The sequence below is a fragment of the Magnolia sinica genome, chromosome 17, assembly GCF_029962835.1.
Source record: "Magnolia sinica isolate HGM2019 chromosome 17, MsV1, whole genome shotgun sequence".
NCBI lineage: Eukaryota > Viridiplantae > Streptophyta > Magnoliopsida > Magnoliales > Magnoliaceae > Magnolia > Magnolia sinica.
Window position 1 is genome coordinate 18,843,091 of NC_080589.1, and position 24,298 is coordinate 18,867,388.

General features: G+C 38.7%; 1 protein-coding gene across 3 annotated transcripts in view; it reads right to left on the reverse strand.

The window, feature by feature from the left end:
- Positions 1 to 24,298, reverse strand: part of LOC131231411 (uncharacterized) — a 60,363-nt gene that overhangs the window by 22,598 nt on the left and 13,467 nt on the right. For 2 of the 3 annotated variants that reach the window (XM_058227582.1, XM_058227581.1), the window contains exons 3-11: positions 20,545 to 20,711; positions 20,261 to 20,419; positions 18,704 to 18,766; positions 18,534 to 18,623; positions 18,018 to 18,326; positions 17,019 to 17,116; positions 7,606 to 7,641; positions 1,801 to 1,921; positions 1,437 to 1,673 (exon numbers count right to left, since the gene is read on the reverse strand). In XM_058227582.1, the coding sequence (XP_058083565.1) occupies positions 1,437 to 1,673; positions 1,801 to 1,921; positions 7,606 to 7,641; positions 17,019 to 17,116; positions 18,018 to 18,326; positions 18,534 to 18,623; positions 18,704 to 18,766; positions 20,261 to 20,419; positions 20,545 to 20,667 (1,236 nt within the window). In that variant the 5' untranslated portion in view covers positions 20,668 to 20,711. The remainder of the gene's footprint in view (positions 1 to 1,436; positions 1,674 to 1,800; positions 1,922 to 7,605; positions 7,642 to 17,018; positions 17,117 to 18,017; positions 18,327 to 18,533; positions 18,624 to 18,703; positions 18,767 to 20,260; positions 20,420 to 20,544; positions 20,712 to 24,298) is intronic. The other variant, XM_058227583.1, reaches the window with a different exon arrangement.

Here is a 24,298-nt window from a genome sequence, read left to right on the forward strand (position 1 = left end):
AGAATCATATGCCCACGGGCTCCATCTTTAATACCCATGCCTCCGCCTTGCCATGCCCATAGGAGATCTCTAACACAGTTTGGCATAACCCATGCCACATCGAAGGAAGAAATGAAGTAGCACCAAATCTTAAACATGAAAGGGCAAAAAACAAAAAGAATGATCCACAGACTCCTCTGTGTGCTCGCATAGGTAACACCTATTCAGAATGACCATGGACTTTTTTTGCAAATTATCAATCATCAAGACTTTCTTCCTTCCCACCAGCCAAGTAAAAGCCGCCACTTTAGGAGGAATTTCATACTTCCAAAAACGAAAAGCATGGACTTTTTCCTCTTCCACCGAAGGACGCTGGAGCAAACTGTAGATGGAACGGACTGAGAATTTCCCAGATTTATGACATTTCCACACCATTTCATCTTTCCCATCCATAGGAGACACAAATCTTAGCCTTTCCAAGAGAGACAAGAGATCTTCCTCCAAGTCTGTGAGACCTCTTCTACAAGTTGGAAACCAACAACCATCCGATCCTCTACCTGACAAACACTCAGCCACAGAAACATCCTTTGAAGGAGCTAGCCGAGCAAGACTAGGAAAAGATTGAAAAAGAGGGGAATCACTGCACCATTCATCTTCCAAAAATTTCACTCTTGCCCCATCACCTATCACGAAGGAAATACCTTTCTTAAAATCTGAATTCAGCACCATGATCATCTTCCAAGTGTGAGAAGCCTGGTAGAGAGTTGACTCCTTAGACTCTCAACCCCTCTTTTGAAGACCGTATTTGGAGGCGATGGTTTCCCTCCAAAAGTGCCCTTCCTCTGTACCCAATCTCCGTAACCACTTCCCAAGGAGGGCACACCTCCTTCTTCAAAAGGCTTGCAAACATCATCCCATTTCATAAGATGGAATTTGAAACCTTCATTTAAACCTTTCCACAAGAACTCCCTTCTAAGCTTCTCCAATTTGAAGATAAAAGAATATGGGCATTTAAACAAGGACATATAATAGAGCGGCAAGCCATCTTTCCATTTGAAGCATTTGAAGAGAATTGAATTACAAAAAAAGGTTATTGAACTCAAAACAAAAACAAAATAGATGAGGGACAAAAACAAACGATATACTAATAAACGGCTTTGTTCAGTAATTGACAATCCACAAAAAAACACACTGTTTAGTATCAACATTTGTCATAAGCGAAATAAAATCCCACTATTAAAATAAACTCCATTGAGTATCCAACATTTGTCATAAACAGAAATAAACCCCTAATACTGCAACTCACCACTCAAGACATTATGATAATCTCAAATGAAGATCATTAATTTCAAAACAAGACAATGACAAGTATTGTTGACTTCAAAATGGTATCTTATTTGACACAGACATCAAAAGTATCACAATAATATCGTAAAAAAGGAGTGTTTATGACTTACAGGAGTAGATCCTTCTAAGCAAGCCCTTGCCCTTGTAAAGGACAAATTTCCCGCCAAGAATGAACCCCCTTTTTGAAAAACCTTCTGTGGGTTACGTCCTTCAGCAGGCCACTTGTGTAAAGAAGAATCTGTTGTTGCAACCCATATGCTATCATCTTGCAAGGCCATTTGCAAGATAGGGTGTTCCTTCGTGCAAAGCAAGAGGCTCTCCCTTGTTGACAAATCAGTCAGGTATAGCTAGACAGCATCCAGAACCATACAGAGAAGTGATACATATTAGAGGATGTAAACATGAAATGTCATGATAAACAGAAAACTAAAGGAAAACTTGCACCACATTTTATCAGAATTACTGTTTACTTACAGAAAGATCCCTTCCGCCACTATAAACATGACTGAATGTTGGAGTGCTGGCAAGTGCCCAAACAGAATCTGTATGCACAGCATAGGAATGTATGCATCGCTGCTGACCGAGATCCCATAGGCTACAACAGAAGAAGATGCAGCATGGTCAATTTCATATCACTGAAAATTGGAAAGTCGCTATCGTCATCACCATCATCATCTTAGCCTTTCCCCCCAGCAATTTGGGGTCAGCTTTTAAATGGTAGATTGACAAAAAGTTCTACGATCAATGGCCCCCCAGACATGAACCTTCCTCTTTTACCCAGACTCTTGGAACCAGCCATTAAAGAGACTCCCATGGACACCACTCAGACGCCAAGTTGCCGATACGGTCACACCCAGCATTGCACACCCCAAAGGGCAACCCAACAGTGTAGGGTAATGGAGGGGCAGTTGCAAAGCAAATGGGCTAACACAGTCATTTGTATGGGCCTTCCCCACAAGGATTGCCTTGCTGCTTTGTTTCGATTACATGATCAAGTGAGATAAAAATAAAAATAAAATAAAAAACAACAACAACAAATGATTCAACGCCAAAATTTGTGCAATTACGTTGAATATGCAAGTATATTCATTGTCTACATTCTCTAATAGGTGGACCACCATGTCAGTTTTCCTTTTGTCAAATTTGGTATGCATTGTGTTCCTGAGGTGGGTGCTGAATCTAATAGAGGAATGGTCTTCATCTGTGTGGGGATCTATTGGTTGTCTGCTCTGGAAAATGGTAGGTCATGCTTCTTTGTGGACCATCTGGCTGGAAAGATGCAACAGAGTTTTTTTGTATAAGGTGTCTCAGTTTAGGTCTATTGTGAAGTCTATATTCATGTTGGTATCTATGAAAGGCCAAAGCAGAAAATAGGGCTGGGAATTTCATGCTTGCTGCTTAATCTGAATTGTGAAGAGGTGCAGGTTAGATACCGGATAAAAGCTCCAAAGGCACAGATCAGTTGGATTGCTCCTTTTTTACTTTTTCTTTTTTTACTTTTTGAAAGATAAGGTCAGTTGGATTGCTCCCCCACCAGTGTTTACAAAATCTTGGATGGTTGCTCATTCGGTAACCCAGGGCCAGCTGAGGTTAGTAGGATAGTGATGGTAACGGTTTGGTTCTTATCATTTTTTTGAGTCCGATCAGGATCAAGCATTCAACTGTACCAAGGCAGCGCCCCTCCTATTCAAGTTATTTCTAACTTTAATTTGTTCTTGGCAATCATGGTGGGGGACTTAAGCAATGCCAATTCCCAGCCTAAACTAGCATCAGCTGAGGACGGCTGATGAGATCTCATGGACAAAGCATTGGAGTTGTGCCCGTGGAGTGGGGCTGAACTCATGACTTCTTCCAAAAGTTCAACAATTGGCTGCACCATTACATAACCTTCCTCCTTTACATGATCCAGATACCAACCGGTGCAATCACTACCAGGCAAAGTTGCTTTAGCAAAAGAAATATGCCAGTGATATCAATAAATAATAAATAAATAAAAATAAAAGCTTTGCAATGGAAGAAGGCAATTAGAAAGATTATTGCAACAAAAGGAGACCAGCCAAGGTTCTGAATATTGTTTTGTGGGGTGTATCTGCCTGGCCCAAAACCAATAAATATCAGCCCGTATCATCCAACATTTTTTCCCTAGCAAATTACAAAAAAATATCAGGAAAAAAAAAAAAAAAACGGAAAAGGGAAAGGAAAGACAAGAATCTATCATTTTCTTGTTGTAATTTTGAATATGTATTCAATGGTGAATCAAGACAATTCTTCAGTATGAATGTTGTATGCCGGTCTGACCTGTTAAAAATTGAGTTTTTTAGCCTTTGACTTAAATTTGTTGTTAAAGCATTTGGTGGGAAATAGAATCTCTTAGTTTATATGATTCTTGTCAATGGATATGATATTATTAACTATCATCTATGATCTGTCCTCTTCATGGCTCTCCATCATCTTCATATACAAATCATTTGACATTTACATTGGGATCATAAAATGTAAACTTAGAATATTGAGTCTACTAAAATATATTTGATTACATTAAAAATATCATAAAGTAATTATACACAGGTTATCCCAAACTAATCCCAACCACATGGGTCTGTAGGGGAGAGGGGGCTTCCTGCCGCACACCCCCTCCCCCCTGCTTATTTCGCCATGTGGGTGTCCGAGGGTGGGGTCCTAGGAAGGTTCAGGTTACCCCCCAAGCATAAAATATATGTTAATTTACTGCATAAAAATCACAGTTTATTTGTTTGACATGAGCAATTCTAATTGATATACTGTCATCATAAACATAACAGTATTAAATAAGTTCCTCTTTGCTTTGATTCATAAAATCACACTCAAATCTTGAGTTTTTATCTCCATAACAGGCTTATACAACTTTACCATTCTCTAGAATTTTCGACAATTCTTTACACATTGTACATGTACAAAAAGAGCATAAATTGGCTGTCCCAGATTTAGGCCCTTGTGAACAATCCGTCTGTTACGCTGCTGAGACCAATGTATTCCCAGTAGCAGGAATGACATTAGGCTAGTACCTTTTCTGTACTCATTATATATGAATTAGCCACAAGTGCCCAGGATATGGCCACTTGGTGTATGTCACTTGGGACTGTAGTCATGGTTTACAGGGCTATAAAGTGAGTGGGCAAATGCTAAATTACAGGTTTGGTGGAAGGCCCTTGAACTGGGAGAAGGCTTCAGATGATGATGATGATGTGGAAGGCCCTTAAGTCTAGGATTAAAAATTAGCAGAACCAAGATGGAGTATTTGGAATTGGAATGCAACTTTAGTAAAAATATTACAAAGGCAAGGCTTTGTAAAAACCAATGGTGAAGAGATTCCTCAGAGCATTGTATTTCATTACCTTGGCTCTATTATTGGGAAGGATATAAATATTGACAAGGATGTATCTGATAGAACTAGAGCTGGTTGTATGAAGTGTAGATGTGCATCTAGAGTGTTCAATGATTGCTGCATGCCTATAAAACTTAAAAGGGAAATTTTATACACAGCTATCCAGCTGACTATGCTATATTGGTGGTGTTGGGCAGTAGCATGAGCACAAGTTGAATGTGGTAGGTATGGGAATGTTCAGATGGATGTATGGAAAGACTACGATTAAGAATGGGGTCATGTGAATCAACCTAGGAGTAGTCCCAATAAGGGATAAAATGGAGAGAAAAATGATTTGGTCATGTACAGCGATGACCAAAGGCAACTCTGGTAAGGAGAGGAACCTTTAGGGTTGAAGGCCCCAAATAGGATTGATTTGCAAAACAAGATTCATAAACTGACAAATCCTGGCGAAGGTGTTAGCCACCAGATTGAATTCAATTATTGGGAAGCTTATCTCTGGAAATCAGTGTGCTTTTATTCCAGGCAGGCAGATCGTGGACGGGGCCCTTATCGCTAATGAATGTCTTCATTCTGCTCACATTTCCGGATCCAAGTTTCTTATCTGTAAGCTTGACATTGAAAAGGCGTATGATCACGTTGATTGGGATTTCCTGCTCTATTTGTTGAAGAGAATGGGTTTCGGCTCCAAATGGATCCAGTGGATGGGAGAGTGTATTAGTTCGGCTCACTTCTCCATCCTCCTGAATGGCTCTCCCAAAGGTTTCTTTAAGAGCTCTAGGGGGCTGCGCCAGGGAGACCCTTTATCGCCCGCGTTGTTCCTTTTTGTTAGAGAGGCTCTTTCCAGATTATTGTCCAAAGGTAAAGCGGCAAGTCTCTTTCAAGGAGTTAGAATCAGAGGTATGGAATCTTCTATCTCGCATATACAATATGCGGACGACACGCTGGTGTTTTGTGAGGCACATTCGGATTTTGTGGACAACTTACATGTTGCTTTCCGTTGTTTTGAAGCGGTTTCAGGATTGAAAGTGAATTTGGCCAAGTCTAAGCTGTTTGGGGTCAATTTGGAGGCGAAAGAGCTGATAGACTACGCCTTCAAGCTGGGCTGTTCGACGGCAAATCTCCCCTCTTCTTTTGTGGGGCTGCCCCTATGTATTGGGGTGCCCCCAAAATCTGCTTGGGATAAAGTGATCGGGCGGTTTGAATCTTATCTCGCCAAATGGAAATGTCACTTCCTTTCCCTTGGTGGTCGGGTTACTCTCGTGAAGGCGACTCTCTCGAATCTACCTGTGCGCCTCATGTCCATCTTCAGATGTCCCGCTAGTATTATGAAGGCAGTGGATAAATTGCAGCGCGATTTTTTGTGGACTGGTAAATCAAAGACAGCTAAGTTTCACCTTGTCAAGTGGAAGCAGGTGCATCAAAGACCTTAAGATCATGAACTCAGCTCTCTTAGGGAAATGGATCTGGAGGCTCGGGTGTGAAGAAGGGTCCCTTTGGAATCAGGTGATCAAGAATAAATATGACATCTCTTTGGGTGACTGGTGGTCTAAGTCCCCCCCTTCTTCTAAGGTCTTTCTCGCCATGCAAAAGCAGGTGTTAGATGGGGTTATGTTTATCCCAGGCAAGGGTAATCGTATCTATTTCTGGTTGGATACTTGGTTAGGTGATCGGCCCCTCAAAGAAGCTTACCCTAATATCTTCCGTTTAGCTGAGTGTAAAGACATCTTGCTAAATAGGTGCGTTTCTTTTTCTGGTGGGGAAGCAGTGTGGAACGTGGTTTGCAGGTGACATCTTTTCGATTGGGAGGAGTCTGAGTTCATTAACCTGTTGTCCGCCCTCCACTCTCTCAAGTTTCTCCCAAATGACGCCAACCGAATTTCCTGGAAATGGAACAAATCAGGTGTGTTCACGGTGAGATCCTTTTATCGGAAGCTGGCAGCTAACACTGCTAATTCTCCTGCTTTTTTGCCGCTCATCTGGAAATGTGGGGCCCCTCCAAAAATCAGGATGTTCGGTTGGCTTGTGGGTCTCAAGAAAATTCTTACAATAGATAACCTTAAGAAATGGGGAATGCCGCTGGTGAACGTCTGCAGCTGCTGCATGAATAGGGAGGAATCAATTGACCATCTTCTTCTTCACTGTAGCTTCATCTCCTCCATCTAGTCAGAATTCTTGCTTTGTTTCAAGATAAGCTGGTGCAATCCTGATTCGGTGAATAGCATGTTATCGGCATTTTGGGGTCTCCATGGACAAATCTAAGAAACGGTTGTAGAGAATGGCGATTTTAGCCATCTGGTGGACCGTTTGGACTGAGAGAAACAATCGTTGTTTCTGCAACCTCTCCAACTCTGTTTCCAATTCCATCGCTGGGGCGAAGCGGCTGCTGATTGAGTGGGCTGCGGTGGATTTGAAGATTAAGGAGTCCAATCTGTTTTGTTTCAAAGCCTAGTGTGGTCCGCTTTCTCAGTGGACCACCACTGTTCAGTCCTTTCTTTCTTTTGTGCTTCGCTTTTGTTTTTTCTGTTCCTTTCCCTTTGCTTTTCTCCTCTTCTTTTAATGATATTTGGTTATCTTTCAAAAAAAAATAAAAGATTCATAAACTGACCCCAAAATCCAAATAACAGGACAAGGCTATAATGATGACAATGATGATAACTCAAATTGTGAAGTGCTTTGTCATGACTAATTTTTCTCTTATGAAATAACTACATATGCTTTTCTACCATGCAATGGCTGGCAAGTTACTGAAAAGTGCCTCTTCTATGGAAGCAAGCAAACTGACTAACCAAATTTCCAAGTAAATATTATTTTCCTATCAATGATTTCTAATAAATTTTGATTAAAACATATGCAACAACTTTAACAAGGTCAAAATTTCTACTACTAACGAGAAGCATCGTAAAAAATATTACCGTATCATAGAATCCGATGATCCTGACAAGCAAAACCTGCAAAACAGAAATGACTAAATATAGTCAAATAATAAGGAACGATAACATAGCGGACATACATTAGAATCAATATTGAGTAAAATTTGAGTCTTTAACTTGGTCTCGCCAAGGTCATTAAATTTGAATGCTTTTTTCTTGTTTTCTTTTTTTCTTTTTCTTTTTTAAGATTATTAAATTTGAATATTATGGTATATGCGTAAGAATATATTTGCATACCATTAGCTTAATCCAAATTTATTGTTCATGAACTAAATAATATAAAACACAGTAATAATTATCTAAAGAAACTCTTCATCAGCATGAATATAATCACAAGTGTAATTAAAGGCGAGCTAGGTGAACACCTAGCATCTAGGCATATGCACCTCGCATGCGCCCCAAAATTTGAATGGCTATGAAATATAATCGTATGCATTTAAATGGTTATAGACTCAAAATCATAGAGCATAAACTTTCGAATTGCATCCATTCCTCGTGTTAAAATTAGTCTAGAGTTAAAATTAGAGAGAGAGAGAGAGAGAGAGAGAGAGAGATCAATACAATCATTGGTATGTATTATATAACACGTGTATGCGCACTCATACACACAAAGATAATCCTGTAGTGTTGACATGATGAGAAGTTCCCATAGCGTCAACCTTTACACAACCCACCATGATGTGCGCATGACATGCACTCCAACTAGTAGGTCTGCCCTACCATATTTGGCCTGGAGCCAAAAAATCAGGCCAAACTGGAACTTATGTGGGAAACAATGTAGGAGTAGTTGGATGGGGACACCCACAATTAAAACCCTCCAAGCCATTTGTTGGGGCCACCATGTTGTGTAAATGTTGTTTGACCAAGGATCTGGTGTGACCCACGAGGTGAAGGACCTGGTGTGACCCACGACGTGAAGGGACGAACCAAAAATTGGGTCACACCACATGAATTTAGAGATTTTAGGCATGTTCCTTTAATGTGGCTTATCTAAGTTTTGAATTGGGCTTATCTTTTGGGCACCAAGGTGAGACTGTAGTGGCGAACACAATGGAACATTTGAATACAATGCACACATCACAGAGTACCCCACAAAGGTTGGACTATGTTAAGGTTCACATAGTGTCGACACTATGGGATCATTGGAGTTCCATGGCCATTGGACCTTGAGTTAGTCAAGCACCTTCAACTGCAATAATCATAACCTTGTCGCAGCTATTTCAGGTCAGCTTGACCATAATTCTCATGATTGCATGACAAAAGTTCAACAACCGGCTGCCCACATTACATCAAACCTCCCATGCACAGGCCAGGCGCTGGGTACATCGCTACCTGGAGGAGCATTTTCTTCATTTATAAATATACATATATAAAGCAAAAACACTTGCTTGTCATAAGCACATTGATGCTCTTAATGTGCCATGGGCGCACATGACGCATGGATGGTCAAATTGTCAATCTGGATTCTGGATCATCCATGTGGTTTAACCACTTTTCATTGGCCAGTCCATCATAGAGAAATCATTTTGATCAGAGGATACTAACCTTTTAAACATTGGCATATCTTTTTACAAAGATCGATTTTCCAAGACAAGAATGATATGGTTATGATCATCCCATCAAAACAGGACAGATATCCTTTCATCCTGAGTGAACTATGCAAAGGTCCTTTTTTTTCAAAACGTGACACTACCAAGGATTGAACCCGGATCACTCACACACACTATATTGTCTCCTACAAGTTCATCTAACGAGCGGGAGACCTCTTTATACTCTTTTAAGGGCCTATTATATTGATCATTAGATCTTTGATCCAAACCATCAACTTTTGTACCACATTGAATGGATTAACATGTTCCTCTAATCAGTATGACTTCTTTTATTGGCCAATAAAAGAAATAAAAAGTGGGAGTGTGGGACGAACCTGATGGATGGTCAAGATCAATGATTTGACTGTCCATGTGTCTACAAGCAGCTGGCATGCTAAAAGCGTCAGTGTGCCCCCACAAAAACATACAAAACCCCTTTTAAAGAAAATAATACCCCATGGAACAAACATGCAGCCACTTGTGAACTGTTGGGTATTGTCTTCATGGTATCCCAAATAGGTTACGTAACAGTAACAGTCATAACTGTTACACGTCACGTGGCCAAAATGGCCATTACAAAAAAAAAAAAAAAGAAAAAAAAAAAAGAGCCGCAATGTCCTCGTAATAGTCCAGAAACAGTTTTTTTTCTTAAAAAAATTTTAAAAAAAGGAACCTTAACCACCAATGCAGGGGCCATAACGGTTGTTACAACCAGTGCCTGTATTGTAACGGTAACAGCGGTGGCCATTACGGCCATCGTTACCGTTATGGAACACCTTGATTGTCTTATTAAAATTTCAAAATGTCTTATTCAATGGTTGTTTATGTGCTCGTTTAACCACAAATGTTGTTTGTTTTTTTATGAACAATGTAGGCATCACTATTGTAGAAGACATAAGCATTGATAGGGGTAGCTAGTGTTCTATGTATTAATAGATGCCCAATATTTTTGGCATTGCTAGTCAGCAATACGATACCATCATTGGGAATTTATTTATTTTTTTTAATTTTTTTTTAAAACAATGTATCAACAAGAACATAAGGGCTTTCAACAATTCAGGTTCACGTTCGGGTTCGGGTTCTGGTCCAAGTGTAGCCATAACCAATGTTTTAAATATTGACGATATCGGCCGATATATCCCACGATATATCTTGTATCCCACATGTGCCATATGAAATACACAAGTAGTGCCGATGTATCCCACATGTTCGATCCAAGGAACATTTTCAATTTCCGATTCCATTTTTTTGTTGAAATTATGTTAAATCAGTGTCAAATGGTTATAAATCCATTGGTTCTTCATGTTTTGCATGAAAAATCATGGAGTTAGAGCTTTGATTTCAATATCCATTGATTCTCCATGTTCTCCATTTTTTTCGAAATTTTCCTTCAATCAACTATCAATTGGGACTAACTTCGAAGTATTTAGGAGCATTTGATGAAATGATCATCACATACACTCTAATTTCGAAATTTTAGTGTAGCTGGTCCGATTTGGGAAAAATGGAGAAAATTCAAAATTTCCTCAATTTCTCCCAAATTGCTTGCAATGTTGCACTCCAAACATGAAATTAAGCATGTATGAGCATTGATATACTGATTTCTTAAGTCCTTGTCAATTTTCAGAAAATAAAAATTATTTTTTAATTAAAATATTATTAAAATATTTTTTTCAAAATTTCCTTTTAACCAGGTGTCAATTGAGACTACTTTCGAAGTATTTAGGAGTGTTTGATGAAATGATCATCACATACACTCTAAATGTGATGCATTCAATTGAATATAGTTGCATTAGTTCAGTCAGACAACGCATAGCTTAGGACCCTATACAAAGGAAACCTATTATGTGCACTTCTTTTTTGAGATGTTATGATTTAAAAGTGTGTATTAAGGTTTTTTTAACAATCCCTAAAGTTTCATTAAAAAATTCAACCATTTTTCCAATGTTTCCCAAAAGGTGCGATAAATTACCCAATACAAATGATATATCCCATGCAATAACTGATACATATTTGTATCCCACGGATGCGATACGTAACGTGATACTAATATTTCGAACATTGCCCATAACCAGGAAAATCCTATTGAGTCAAGACCTACCAAGTCTAGGTACCATATTTTAGGTCCTAGACTCGGCTCTAGTTGGACTCAAGTACCTTTCAAGTCTCATGACGCTCCTTTGATATTCACAATGACATGTCCCAAATGAGTTTGGGATCAGGATAATTCTTTAGATTCATTGTGAATAAAAGAAGGCACAACAAATTAGGATAAGTCTTGAGATTCACTGTGACTAAAAGGCAAAACAAATACACAATCGGATTCTACAAAAAACATCACTAGTGGGCCCCACATAGCTCTAACATATGGAAACGAGTTTTTGTTTCCTTCCTATATCGTAAATCGTATTCAAGCTGGCACACTTATCTCTTGCTAAGCATATATGCATATGTAGAACTATTTATGTACACGCAAGCACATATAACAATATATCAAACGTGTTTAAGACCCTAACTTTTCAATAGGTGGGCCACCAGTTGGAGTTGTGCCTTGGAAAACCAATATGAGACAATCCATCGGTCATGTAAATATAACGACGATGATCTCATCCTTAGATCATGATGAGCAAGTGTCCTTGGTGACATAATGGCATACCTTTGTGTCACCTTAAACATACATGAATAGGGTTTAAGGAGTGAGTCCTCCGAATATCCTTGGGAAATCGAGAATGGACACAATGGTTGTTGACCAAGGGAGAGTTGTGGTCTATGAATCTCAGTGACATATTATATCATGGCCATCACGGCTTGTAGGACAGACATGGGGTCATCACATTGAAAGGAATGCCCCTCCTATTTGAGGGGACTAACTTGGGTAAGGATGGACAAATTCAACCATTGGGGGCTAACTTGGTGTTACTATTGCCTTCATCGTGCCCTAAATGGGATTGTGAGTGTGTCGTGGATACAGGATCTTGTTGCACCTTTGGACACTTATATTGGTGGATTGAGATGAAATCATTAGTCCAAAGGCCTATTAACCTAGACTTTGATCAGACTTAATGATGTATGAAAAGTTGATTAATCCCTTAGACTTGTGTCGGGGTCATGATCCTAATTGTATGGCATTGGCTATCTTTATGAGGCTACCACACGGCCATTAAAAGTAGGTGTGATTGGGTACATCCATCAAGGTCTGTTGACTTTTACACAAGCCAATAACATTGATTTAACTAGGGAAGCGTTTATGGCGAAATCTAACAGATCAAGAACTCATCAACTGGTTTTTTCAATGGGCTCGGCGCTTGAAAGGTTTTAATGCATTTTACAAAGGTTTTCAATTGTTAAAGCTTTATCTCAAGTCTTAACCATTAAAATTGTTTTGATCACACTTGATGATTGTCTGATGGTCTAATATAAGTCTTTAGTGGCTGGCCATGACAGTAGAATGATTGGATCATGAGTGTGTGCATAGATGAGGCCATTATAAGTCCCATTCATGTGTGGGGCTATGAGAATTTGTAGGGTGGTGGATTACCATAACTAGTTCACCCTGAAACCCTAAATTCCTCCTCATATATTAGATCCTATCCTAGAGGGGAGAGATATCACAAAGAAATCTCTAGGCACCCCTCCCTTGGGCATCACTAAGAGAGAAGAAGTGCATGTAAGAGAGAGAGATCCCGCCCCTTCTCCACACTTCTCCTTCCACATGTGTGTGGGGTCCAACTAGTGGACACCTGGTGCGTCACCACTAACATACTCAATGTCTGACACGGGCTCTCACTCTCCCACCATTCGAGATAGTTGGGGAAAGACATCCTACGTTGGAGGATCAATGTCAACAAATCGGTAAATTCTACATCACATTCACATGGTATTAAGGCTTGATCTAAACCATTCATCATAGGTTTAGATGTTAGAAATCTACGATTATCAAAGATAGAAGATCTTAGGGTTAACTAAAAGATGGATTTATTTTTTTATTTTTTTGGAAAAAATGTTTAAATTGCATTACATTTCCGTTAAAAATCCAACACCAACATTGTTTAGATGTTTTGGCATAAAATTCAATTTGTTACGCCCCTCAATTTGACACAATCTACAAAGAAAATTCAGGAATAGGAAATTTTGTTGGAATTGTCTATTTTATTTTTGTACATTATCGTCCACTTGAGAAGTGAAATGGAGCATATTTTAAGCCAAAAGATCTAACATGTCCCACTGGATGAAAAGCTCAAATTTCAAACACAAGTTATATATACGTATGTGCTTACAGGTATGTGGCCGGGGTTCACACGTGCATAAGCTTTGGAAAAACCTCTCCTAATACAATGTGATTTTCAGCATTAATTATATTGCTATTGGGCTTAGAAAAATCCTCTACTAATTCAAACAAGTCCTAATATTTCTCCTCATAAAAAGACTACATTAACCACACCTATTAATCATAATTAATGTTTATAATTATCTATTATATGCCGACAATGTTGTCAAAATCGTTATTGTATCACAAATCATAATAGGGGTTTAATCATATCAAATTGCAAATTGTATCGTAAATCGTAAGATTTTGTATGATTTTCTTAAAAATATGAAAAATATATATAAATCAAAGAAACTTTAAAACTTTAACCCTATCATGAAATGGTATTACTTAAAAATTAAATAATTCTTGCCTTTCCTTCTTTTTCTCTTTCTTTTTCTTTTCTTTTTCTTTTCTTATCTTTCAAGAAATCTTTCTCAAAAAACATACAAGGATCCTTTAATGATTTATGTTCTTGCTACCTTTCTTGAATGTAGAATCACATTGGAATAGTGGCATTTGATTCCGTAAACTGACAAAAAAATATATATATATTTGGATTTCTAACTATCATTCCACAATACATAAGTCAACATGATCGTAACCATCTATAAAAACATTCTACATAAGTCATACGTCAAATTGGTGTTTCAACTAGTTAAGAAGTAAGAAATCATTAAAAGAAAAGGCTCTTGGATTTAACATTGAAGAGAATATATATCATTTAATCTCTTATAAAGAACAAAATACAATAATTTTTACCTTTTATAAACGATTCAGTTTTTTTCAAGGTTATTTTGAAATGAATCCTAAAGCCCCCACCATTTTAAAAACATAAAATGAAAGTGGAGTGAAGCTTAAAATAGAAGAAAACAAGTATAATTTGATTGTAAACCAGGATTTGAATCGTAAATATGGTGTGTTGTAAAGGCCGTTACGCAAAGGTTACAATGGCAACCGTTACACATTACAGGGTCGTAATGGCCGTTGTAGAAAAAATGACCCGTAACAGCCGTTACACTTACAGCCTCCTTAACGGCCCATTACGGGGCCGATACAGGTTTTTTAGGTTTCTTTTTCAACAATAAAAAAAATGACCGTAAAGGCCGTTATGAGGGGCCGTGATAGCTCATATCATAAAGGTAACAATGGTGGCCATTACAGCCACCATTACCGTTATGGAATACCTTGATCATAAATCATAAAATCGTAGGATTCATATGAAAAGGGGTTCAAATCGTTTTGCTTAAGATTCGACTCAAATCATAAATCGTGAATCGTAAATCATAGATTTTGACAACATTGTATGCCGACCCCAGTTAGTGGGGACAAGGTTTGGATGATGTTCTTTTTAGTAGAAAAAATGGTAAGGTTTGGATGATGATGGTAGTTATATATTGTATATGGTACTAATCAGGCACATGTCAAGTACTTGATCAGACCTGGTTTCCAAACAAGTCAATGGACCCAAACCCATCCAGTTTCAAAACGGGTCTAAAAATCATAAGCGAGCCCATTTAAACCAGGTCAGATCCCTCGGGTACCCACGGGTCTGGGTAGCCATTAACAACCCTAGATAATATCATCAATATATGCCAACATATAGCGATATCTACGATACTTCCCACAACATCTGCAATATCTCCCTCTTGTTTCTTCCATTTAGAGCAGAAAATGAGAAATTGATCTCTCTTTATAATCTTCTCTACTTCAAATAGCATCTTCTTTGGATATTTCAATCATGGTGGTGACTTTAATTACTAATACTGTAACTCCCTTGTCATGTCTTCTTCCTTAGAATATTCGGTTCTTTTACCTACCCATCGATAGTGCCCTTGATACCCATACCTCTATTCAGTCCTGATCTTTCCTTAATTGCTTTCTATTGTTTATCCCCATGGGCCATCTGACATATCACATTCTATCCACTTATTTGTGGACCATTTGCTCCACCATAAGGTCCTACCACTTTCTAATGCCTTGTACTCCACCCTTTTTACACTAGTACTCATAAGAAGCTTTTTCATAATAAGTGACCTGGTATCTAACTCGAGACCTCAATATGGAACATGCCCTATCTACCACTAAGCTACGGGCTAAAATCCAGTACTCATAAGAAGATGCCACTCAAACTTAGAACAACAGCACTCCTCTTTGTGCTACCTTGGTTTATGTTGTATTTTTTATTGCTTGTACTGTATGACACTTGAATGGTATGAACTCATTTTATACACACAAAGGTGTCCCTAAACATTGGAAAACTATAATGCATATTTTCTTCTTTTTTTAAAATGTTCGAGTACTAAGTGTGTAAACATGTCTTTTAACATCTCCTGAAGTTTCACTGAAAGTTTCCACCATTTTCCTAAAGTTTACCCAATGTTTCCCTCAAACTGCAATACATTACATGATACATGCCATATTTCCCACTGTTTCCCACAATATTGTTGTATCCCAAGGGTGCAATACTGTAATACAGTGTGTGAAATTGATACTTTGAGAACCGAGAGTAGCCAAGGTGTTCCAAAATAGTAACAATGGCCGTAACGGCCACCACTGTTACCGTTATGATACGGGCCGTAACGGCCATAACGGCCCCCGTATTGACCGTTACGGTCCTTTTTTTGTTTCTAGAAAGAATTGTTACAAGACCATTACAGGACCGTTACGGGGCCATTACAGGACTGTTATGGCCTGTTTTTCTGTAACGGCCGTTTCGACCCCGTATCATGTAACGGTTATCACCATTACCATTACGTAATGGCCGTTACAGCCATTACGTAACCGATTTTGAATACCTTGAGAGTAGCTCTTTTATCATGTTACTAAGCATTTCAAATAACATGTATTTTCCTCAATACTTAATCGGGCACAATATGTTTGCCAGAAGCCCAAATCACTAAATCACGAGTGAAACTTGCTATGTCCGGCTCAAATTCAAGTAGCTGAAAAGACTCATGGGCAGGAGAGGCAGTAAAACATGATATAGGATAGGCATGAAACCTGCATTGGATGTCAAAAAGAAGAGCATAAGAGGATTTTACACATTCAATTTTACACGATGCAAAGATGAAGGAACTGACAATCATACTGTATCACATATAAGCGTATCCACAGAATAGATACCAAAATAATTAATCTGAACAATATAACATTCCAAACTCATGCTAGGGCATGTTATGGCCCGTGATAGAGTGGAATGGCGGACAAGGATTCATGTAGCCGGCCCCAATTAGTTGGGGATAAGGCTTAGATGATGATGAGGAGGAGGGGGAGGAGAATGTAGAAGCAGCAACTTCTACTTGATTAGGCATTTTGAGTGTGTCTCAAATAAATCAACTGCAAAGGATGCAAGATTAGAATGGATAAGAAGTCCAATTACTTTTAACTTGGTGGAAGAAGAATGCAGAACTGGGGGTTAACTAAGTGTAAAGAGCGGATCGGCTGAAATGGCAAAAGATGATTGAATTCAAAATGACCACATATTCCATCCTAACAACCTGCCAGTTGAATCCAGAAGCAGAGCCCTAATATTGTCAGTATGCCCTCTTAGCTTCATATTCTTTGAGCCGGTTCTTGGGTCCCACACACGCACCACCTACAAAGAAGCATTACATGAACAGCAAAAGATGGTCAGTCAAAACAATTGAGGCCATGAATTTCTAGGTCAATATATATCCAAAATGGTGGATTCAAACTGAACAAGCTTTAGCTACAGAAACTACCATCTTACTATAGTAGATATAAGAATAAGAAAGTTATCAAATTCAAGAGAGAACTAAGTGTCATTTTAGGGGCTGTTGGGGATGAGGGATTTGTAGAATCCAGGGATTTCAAATCTCCCCAGTCTGTTTTCGTTGGGGATTTGTGAAATCTGTGGATTTCCCAAATCCACCATCCATAAATCTATGGATTTGGGGAAACCCAAATCCCAAAAATAATAATAATAATAAAGACTCAGCAAATCTTCAAAGTGAAACACCCAAATAAAAGCACCAAAAAAAAAAAAAAAGTAATTTCTTTGCAAAGAAGCTAAACCGCCATAATAAATGTTCCCCAAATCCATGGATTTGTAGTTTGATCCCCAAACAGTGGACTTTGGAATTTGCAAAATCCAAATCCAATGCAAATCCATGAATTTGACAAGTTCATGGATTGACCAAATTCATGTTCTCATTTCCTTGATCCCACACAGGCCCTTAAAAGTGTTTTATTGTTGATTTTAGGTACAGAAAATATCACCTTACAATAGTAGAAATATGAGTAATGAAGTTAACAAGTTCAGGAGGAAAGTAAATGTGATTTTAGCATTTTAGCCTCTCTGTTCATCATTGATCTTTTCGGTTTTTTGTTACGGCCAATGTTTCCTTTAGTGCTAGTGATGAGAGGGTCACCATTGCATTGGCCCATGTTCTTCCTTGTATCTCTTTTTGGTTTTAATGAAATTAAGTTTGCCATTTGAAAAAAATAATAATAATAATGTGAACTTCAGAATTCACCTTCTCAGTACCACCAGAAACAAGTAGGGTTCCACTCTCATTCACTGCTAGTGCATACACCGACTCTTTATGACCTTTGGCGACAACTGGACTGTACCCATGTGACTGAGTTGTGTGCAGAGAGATGCTGCTACTTGAACCGATAGTGCGGAGACTTGTACTGGGTAACCCAGAGTTTCCTGAACTAATTATACCATTAGAATTGTCATCCTCCATTGCATCATTTGACTTTGAGACTGGAAGAAGAGCTGCTTCAATGTCCCATATGTAAACCTCCCCACCAAGGCCACCAGAGGCAACAACATTGCTCTAAAATGCATGACACTACAAAAGGATCAGAGAGTCATGGCGACCAAACCAAAATACAATTCCTCCCAGCACACTTATAAGTTGAAGAGACTATTCTAGTTGATGTGTTATCAACTAAGATTAAAACGGCATAAATGGCATTTCTGCAATGAAAGAAGCCATTCATCCATACATTCAGGAAGCGTGAATATTTGAGAAAGAAATTACATTTTTTTCAGCAGCCGCTAGACAAGTAACATAGTCAGAGTGCTGATGAAGAGTTCTGGTACAAGTCCCATCCGACAAGCAATTCCATGTCTGGTATTTCTCAGAGATTAAGAACCAGACAATAAGGCATAAACTGTACTTACAAAAATGATTTACCAATGTTAAAGAACCTTGAGAGTAGTGTCCGAAGAACATGAAACAAGCGTATCCCCAGCAAGAACTGCATCATTAACCTACAAAAAGTGTTGACTGTTGTTATAATCAATCAAGTGCCGGCAGTTCCTCCAAAATGGAGCAGCAAGAGCTTAACATGAAATTTCCTAGAGTAGCAGAGGAAAAAAAAAAACTTTCAATAGAAGAGAACACTCATATTTCAGACCAAGCAGGGAGAGTCTATGACAAATGCAAAAAATGGAGACATGACTTCCAGATTGATTGCCATCTTTGATAGATAGTAAAATATAAAATGACAAAATTAAAACCTTGGAGTTACAAAAACAGTCATAGGGTCTAACTTGACTTCAAGATATCATGGTTTTTGTCTCCTTAAGGGCCTCTTTGTTTTTTACCATTTACCATGGTAAATGCTGGTAAATGGGTAATAATTATTTACCATTTTACATGCATGCAAGCTGCCCTCATGACGTTGACAAGTGCACCAAAACTGAGGAAAAAAAACGAGACAGATAAAATCTGTGGGGACCAACTTAATGTATGAGTCTGATCCACGCCGTCCATTCATTTTATCAGCTCATTCTAGGGCATGAGCCCAAAAAGGAGGCAAATCCAAAGCGCATGCGGACCACACCACAGACTAGAGTGGGAATCAAACGCCTACCGTTGAAAACTTTTGGGGGCCACAAAATTTTTGGATCAAGCTAATATTTGTGTTTTTTGGTTCGTCAATGTCTTTCTGACCTTATGAACAGGTTGGATGATAGATACACATCACTGTGGGCCCTACATAAATTTCACCTTTCAACGAAGGACATCATTACCCCCCATGTTTCCTGTGGTGTTGTCCACTTGAGCATATAATCTGCCTCATTTTGGGCTCATGCCCTAAAATGAGCTAGTAAAATGGATGGACAGTGTGGATCAGAAACAAACATCACAGTGGGGCACATGGATCACATAGGCAATCCCATCCGAGCCAATTTTGGTTTTCTTGGCACAACTACCTTCCTATTTTCCCTCCAATCCAAACGGGTATGAAAAGTAATCATTACGAAATTAACACCACTTACTGCAATAAATGGTTAAACAAACAGGCCCTAACCGTAATTACATGCGCAAGAGAAAAAGTCCAAGCTAGATTTTTCATCACAAGGACAGATTAGTACGTGTACTTGTTAAAAAATACACCTTTCAATAAGTGAAGGAAGCCGCAGGTCTACAATGAGATAATAGCTGGCATACGGATAGGAATTTGAACCTCAGGAGCATCCTGAAATATAGCTTGATAGAACAGGTACTTAGGCCCCTTCATGCTCAACCGAAGGACCTCTAGATGGTAAAAGCATGCTGATAATTTTGGTGAATGGTAGATTATACAGGTTAACACTAAAAGAGGTTAAAAGATACTGAATAACACGAAAAATTAGGACATTTGAAGTTTGAACACAATCAAACCATGTGACACTAGTAAAATGTAATTAGTTGTTTACCAGAAATTCATCATAGAAAAACGAGATGAAATGTTGTAAAGAAGCAGGAAGGGAGAATACCCAGTCAACATGTGACTCAAATGTTGCAGAACATGAGGCTCCATCTTCAGCCAAAGCCCATCTCTTAAGTGTCCCATCTCGGCTTCCAGTAAATAGATAATCACCACCATCAGGTGCTGATGACTTCAATACAGCTAAGCAATTTATGCCTGCACAGTGCTGCAAAGAAAGAAAACTAAGCTGATCTGTAACTTGTATCTGATGGTAGAAAACCATGACCACAGTACCAGTGCAGAAGACAAAATTAAGAATAAACAAATAAAAAGTAGGCTTGGCTTCATCACCTTTGCGTCATCCACATCATTCAGCACATAAGTCAACCGCTTCTCCTTCCGAGGACGGGTTGAATTGGATGTGTTCCCCGCACTACCCACACGATGCGTTGAAGACATGCCTGGTACAAGCATACCATTGAAGCCATCAATATTGCTCTATACTACCATCTTTAGTCCTGAAAGGAAACTTGGGTTGACTATTAGAAATTACTGCAGTTCTGTATACCTATTATCACAACATTAGATAGTGCAAACATTGTATCCCTCATTGATTAAACTTCCATTGAATACAACCATCCACATTCCTTGGCAGTCCAAATTCATTAAGAGTTGAGAGTTGTCCTCTAGAGTTAATGGCTAGTGACCTAGTTTGTGGGTCATTCGCAATTCGGATCACTACTTTTGGCAGCCCTAAATATTGCTAATTGAATTGTAAGTTAAAATTAGAGTTCAAACCCTGAAATACATACTGCAATTGTGTAGTATGCATACCTAAGTGGGCTCTTGCTAACATGTTAAAGTTTACATTCTCAGGGTTCATGAAATGTTGGGAAGAGAGATTTCCCGGGAGGCTTCCTCATCAGAATCAAAGGCCTCTTGGGCCCTGCCTTGCTATGGGTCCATCAAGTATAACTTTGATAGTCGCACCCAATGTTTGAAATATCGGTATCGCGTTACATATCGCACCCTTGGGATACAGATATGCATCGATTATCGCACGGGATATATCGTTTGTATCGGGTAATTTATTGCACCTATTGGGAAACATGGGGTAACATTGGGAAAATAGTTGAATTTTTCAATGAAACTTCAGGGATTGTTAAAAAAGACCTTAATACACACTTTTAAATCATAATATCTCAAAAAAGAAGTGCACATAATAGGTTTCCTTTGTATAGGGTCCTAAGTTATGCGTTGTCTGATTGAACTAATGCAACTACATTCAAATTGAATGCATAACATTTAGAGTATATGTGATTATCATTTCATCAAACACTCCTAAATATTTCGAAATTAGTCTCAATTGACAGCTTGTTGAAGGAAAATTTCAAAAAAATAATAAAAAAAAAAATTAAAATTAAAATTAAAACTAATATTTATTTTTCAAAAATTGAAAAGGACTTAATAAATCAGTAGATCAGCCTTCATACATGCTTGATTTCATGTTTGGAGTGCAACATTGAAAGCAATTTCGAAGAAATTGGGGAAATTTCGAAATTGCCCCAAAATTTCCCAATTGGGACCACCTATACTCGAATTTCGAAATTAGAGTGCATGTGATGATCATTTCATCAAATATTCCTAAATACTTCGAAATTAGTCTCAATTGGCATCTAGTTGAAGGAAAATTTTGAAAAAAAAAAAAACATGGAGAACATGAAGAACCAATGGATATCAAAATCAAAGCTTCAACTCTATGATTTTTCATGCAAAACATGAAGAACCAATGGATTTGTTACCTTTTGGCATTGATTTAACATAATTTCGACAAAAAAGAATAAGAAATTGAAAATGTTCATCGGATCGAACATGTGGGATATATCGGCATTACCTGTGCGTTTAGTATCACACAGGTGGGATACAAAATTTATCGTGGAATATATCGGCCAATCTCGTCGATACTTAAAACATTGGTCGCACCTTTGGGTGATTCAAGCCCCACAATGATCATAATGCAATCTGAGAGTGAGAATGGGGCAATTTTGATGGAGCATTTTAGGTGATTGCAAGGAGTGAGGTGGTGGGAAGTCTACCTGCTTGTGCTAATGAATGGGCTCCTTAAGTGATGGTTAGATCAAGAGAGATTCCAAGCAGGCTATTTAGTAGCTTTCCAATGACCTCCCCGTGCCTTCGAGTGTTTCATACTCTAGTTCTGAGGTCCCAAGGATTGCATCTTCTTTAGGAGCAATATATTCGTAATTGCGTGCCAAAAGGTCGAAGACGCTGCTTGTAGGCTAGCTAAAGAGGGAGTGATTGGATGGTCACTCATTCTGGGATCCTGATTGTATTTCTCTTAATTGTTTTCTTTCCCTTCTTGGGTTAATAATTTTGTCACCATTTAATTTTTTTAGGAAGGTAGCAATATTTTTATTTTTATTATACCCTTCAAAAAAAAAAAATTTATCTCTACTACATATAACTCCAGTAGCTTTGGACATTTTTACCCATGCAATTTGTCATAAGAAGAGTTCAAATTTTTGGATTTAAAAAGAGATTCGATCTCTATCTCTTTAACCAAGGGTATTTCTGGCATTCAATTTTTTCATGCGAGCAATGCACTACCTTCCTTAGCTAATAGCTTGCAGACATATCTCTTGGGCACATTCTTTGGGAGTCCATGCAATAAAAAATCTGTGGGCAGGGCCCCCACTATGATGTTTAGGTGACATAAGCTCCCTCTATTAGTTGCACCAGCTCATGTTAGGATGTGATCCCAAAAATGAGGTATATTTAAAACTCAAAGTCGGCCATAGCACAGAAAACAATGTTGGGGACCTACCATTGAAACCTTCCCATGGCCCAGTATGATATGTCATTCAACATATTCATAAAGTCCCAACAGGATGAAGGCAAGACGCGTATTAGCCTAATTCCATCCCCACTGTTTGGTTGGCCCAAGAAGGTCTCAATGGTGGATGTCCCCATCCACACTGTTTCTCGTGGTGTGGAAAACTTGAGTTTTGGATCAGCTTCTTGGGATCACATGACATCACATAGGTCAGTGGGCCACCTCCTCTCTATTTGAAACGGAAAACCAAAAGGGACTTGGTGAGCCAATACAAAGGCATAGATGATGAAGAATCATCTAATTAGCAAGATCAAGGCCGCATCCCAATTCACATCAAAGGATTCCTATCTACACCAAAGAAGTATATTAAGCCCTGCCCTAGGACCCAGTGGACAACCCTACTTTTGGCTCTTCGACATGTCTCCCTCAATATTGTTAGGTTACAAGAGATTATATTGTTACGTTCCTTCCAAAATGAACATAAGCCAAGAAGGCTAGGGAGGTGTCAAAAAGATATTCTTTTACCCATTTGAATCCCAAGTCATTCATGAAGAGAATCTTGGATCCGCCTGGCATCACCCAATTAATCGGAATCAAACATAAGAATTTCCACCATTGCTCAGCTTCAAAAATCACAATGCCAAAATAAATAGCCGACTGACTCCTCATTTTGACATTTGGAATTACCATCTTCCTACTTCTCAAATGTAAGGACCTAGTACCACCCAACGAACCACCTAAAGGCGGGCCAAAGACAATTACAAAAGGCAAGCCCAAAACCTCCGAATATGCACTGTTAGCACCTGTTCCTCTAAATTGGTGTCTCTATCAACATGGTATAGAAGGACTTGAACGAGAAAATCCCACCAGTTTCCAATTTCCAATGACACTAATTTGTTCTCACTCCCCTGTCCATCGAGGGACATCTGTTCAAGCTCTCCATAAGCATGCAAATTCCTCAAATCATTCATCATGCAAGGCCCTCCTGAAGATTGGCAACCATCATCATCATCATCATCACCTAAGCCATCAAGTCTTTTTCTTACTACATCCATCCACATCAATGTACTCCATAACAGTAACAGTGGCCATAACGGCCACCACCATTACTATTACGATACAAGCCATAACAGCATCACAGCCCGTAACAATTGTTACGGTTTTCCCCCCCTTGAAAAAACCTCTTTCGGCCCCATAACGGGCCATTGTAAGTTAATTTTTTAGTAACGATTGTTATGACCCTGTAACGCGTAA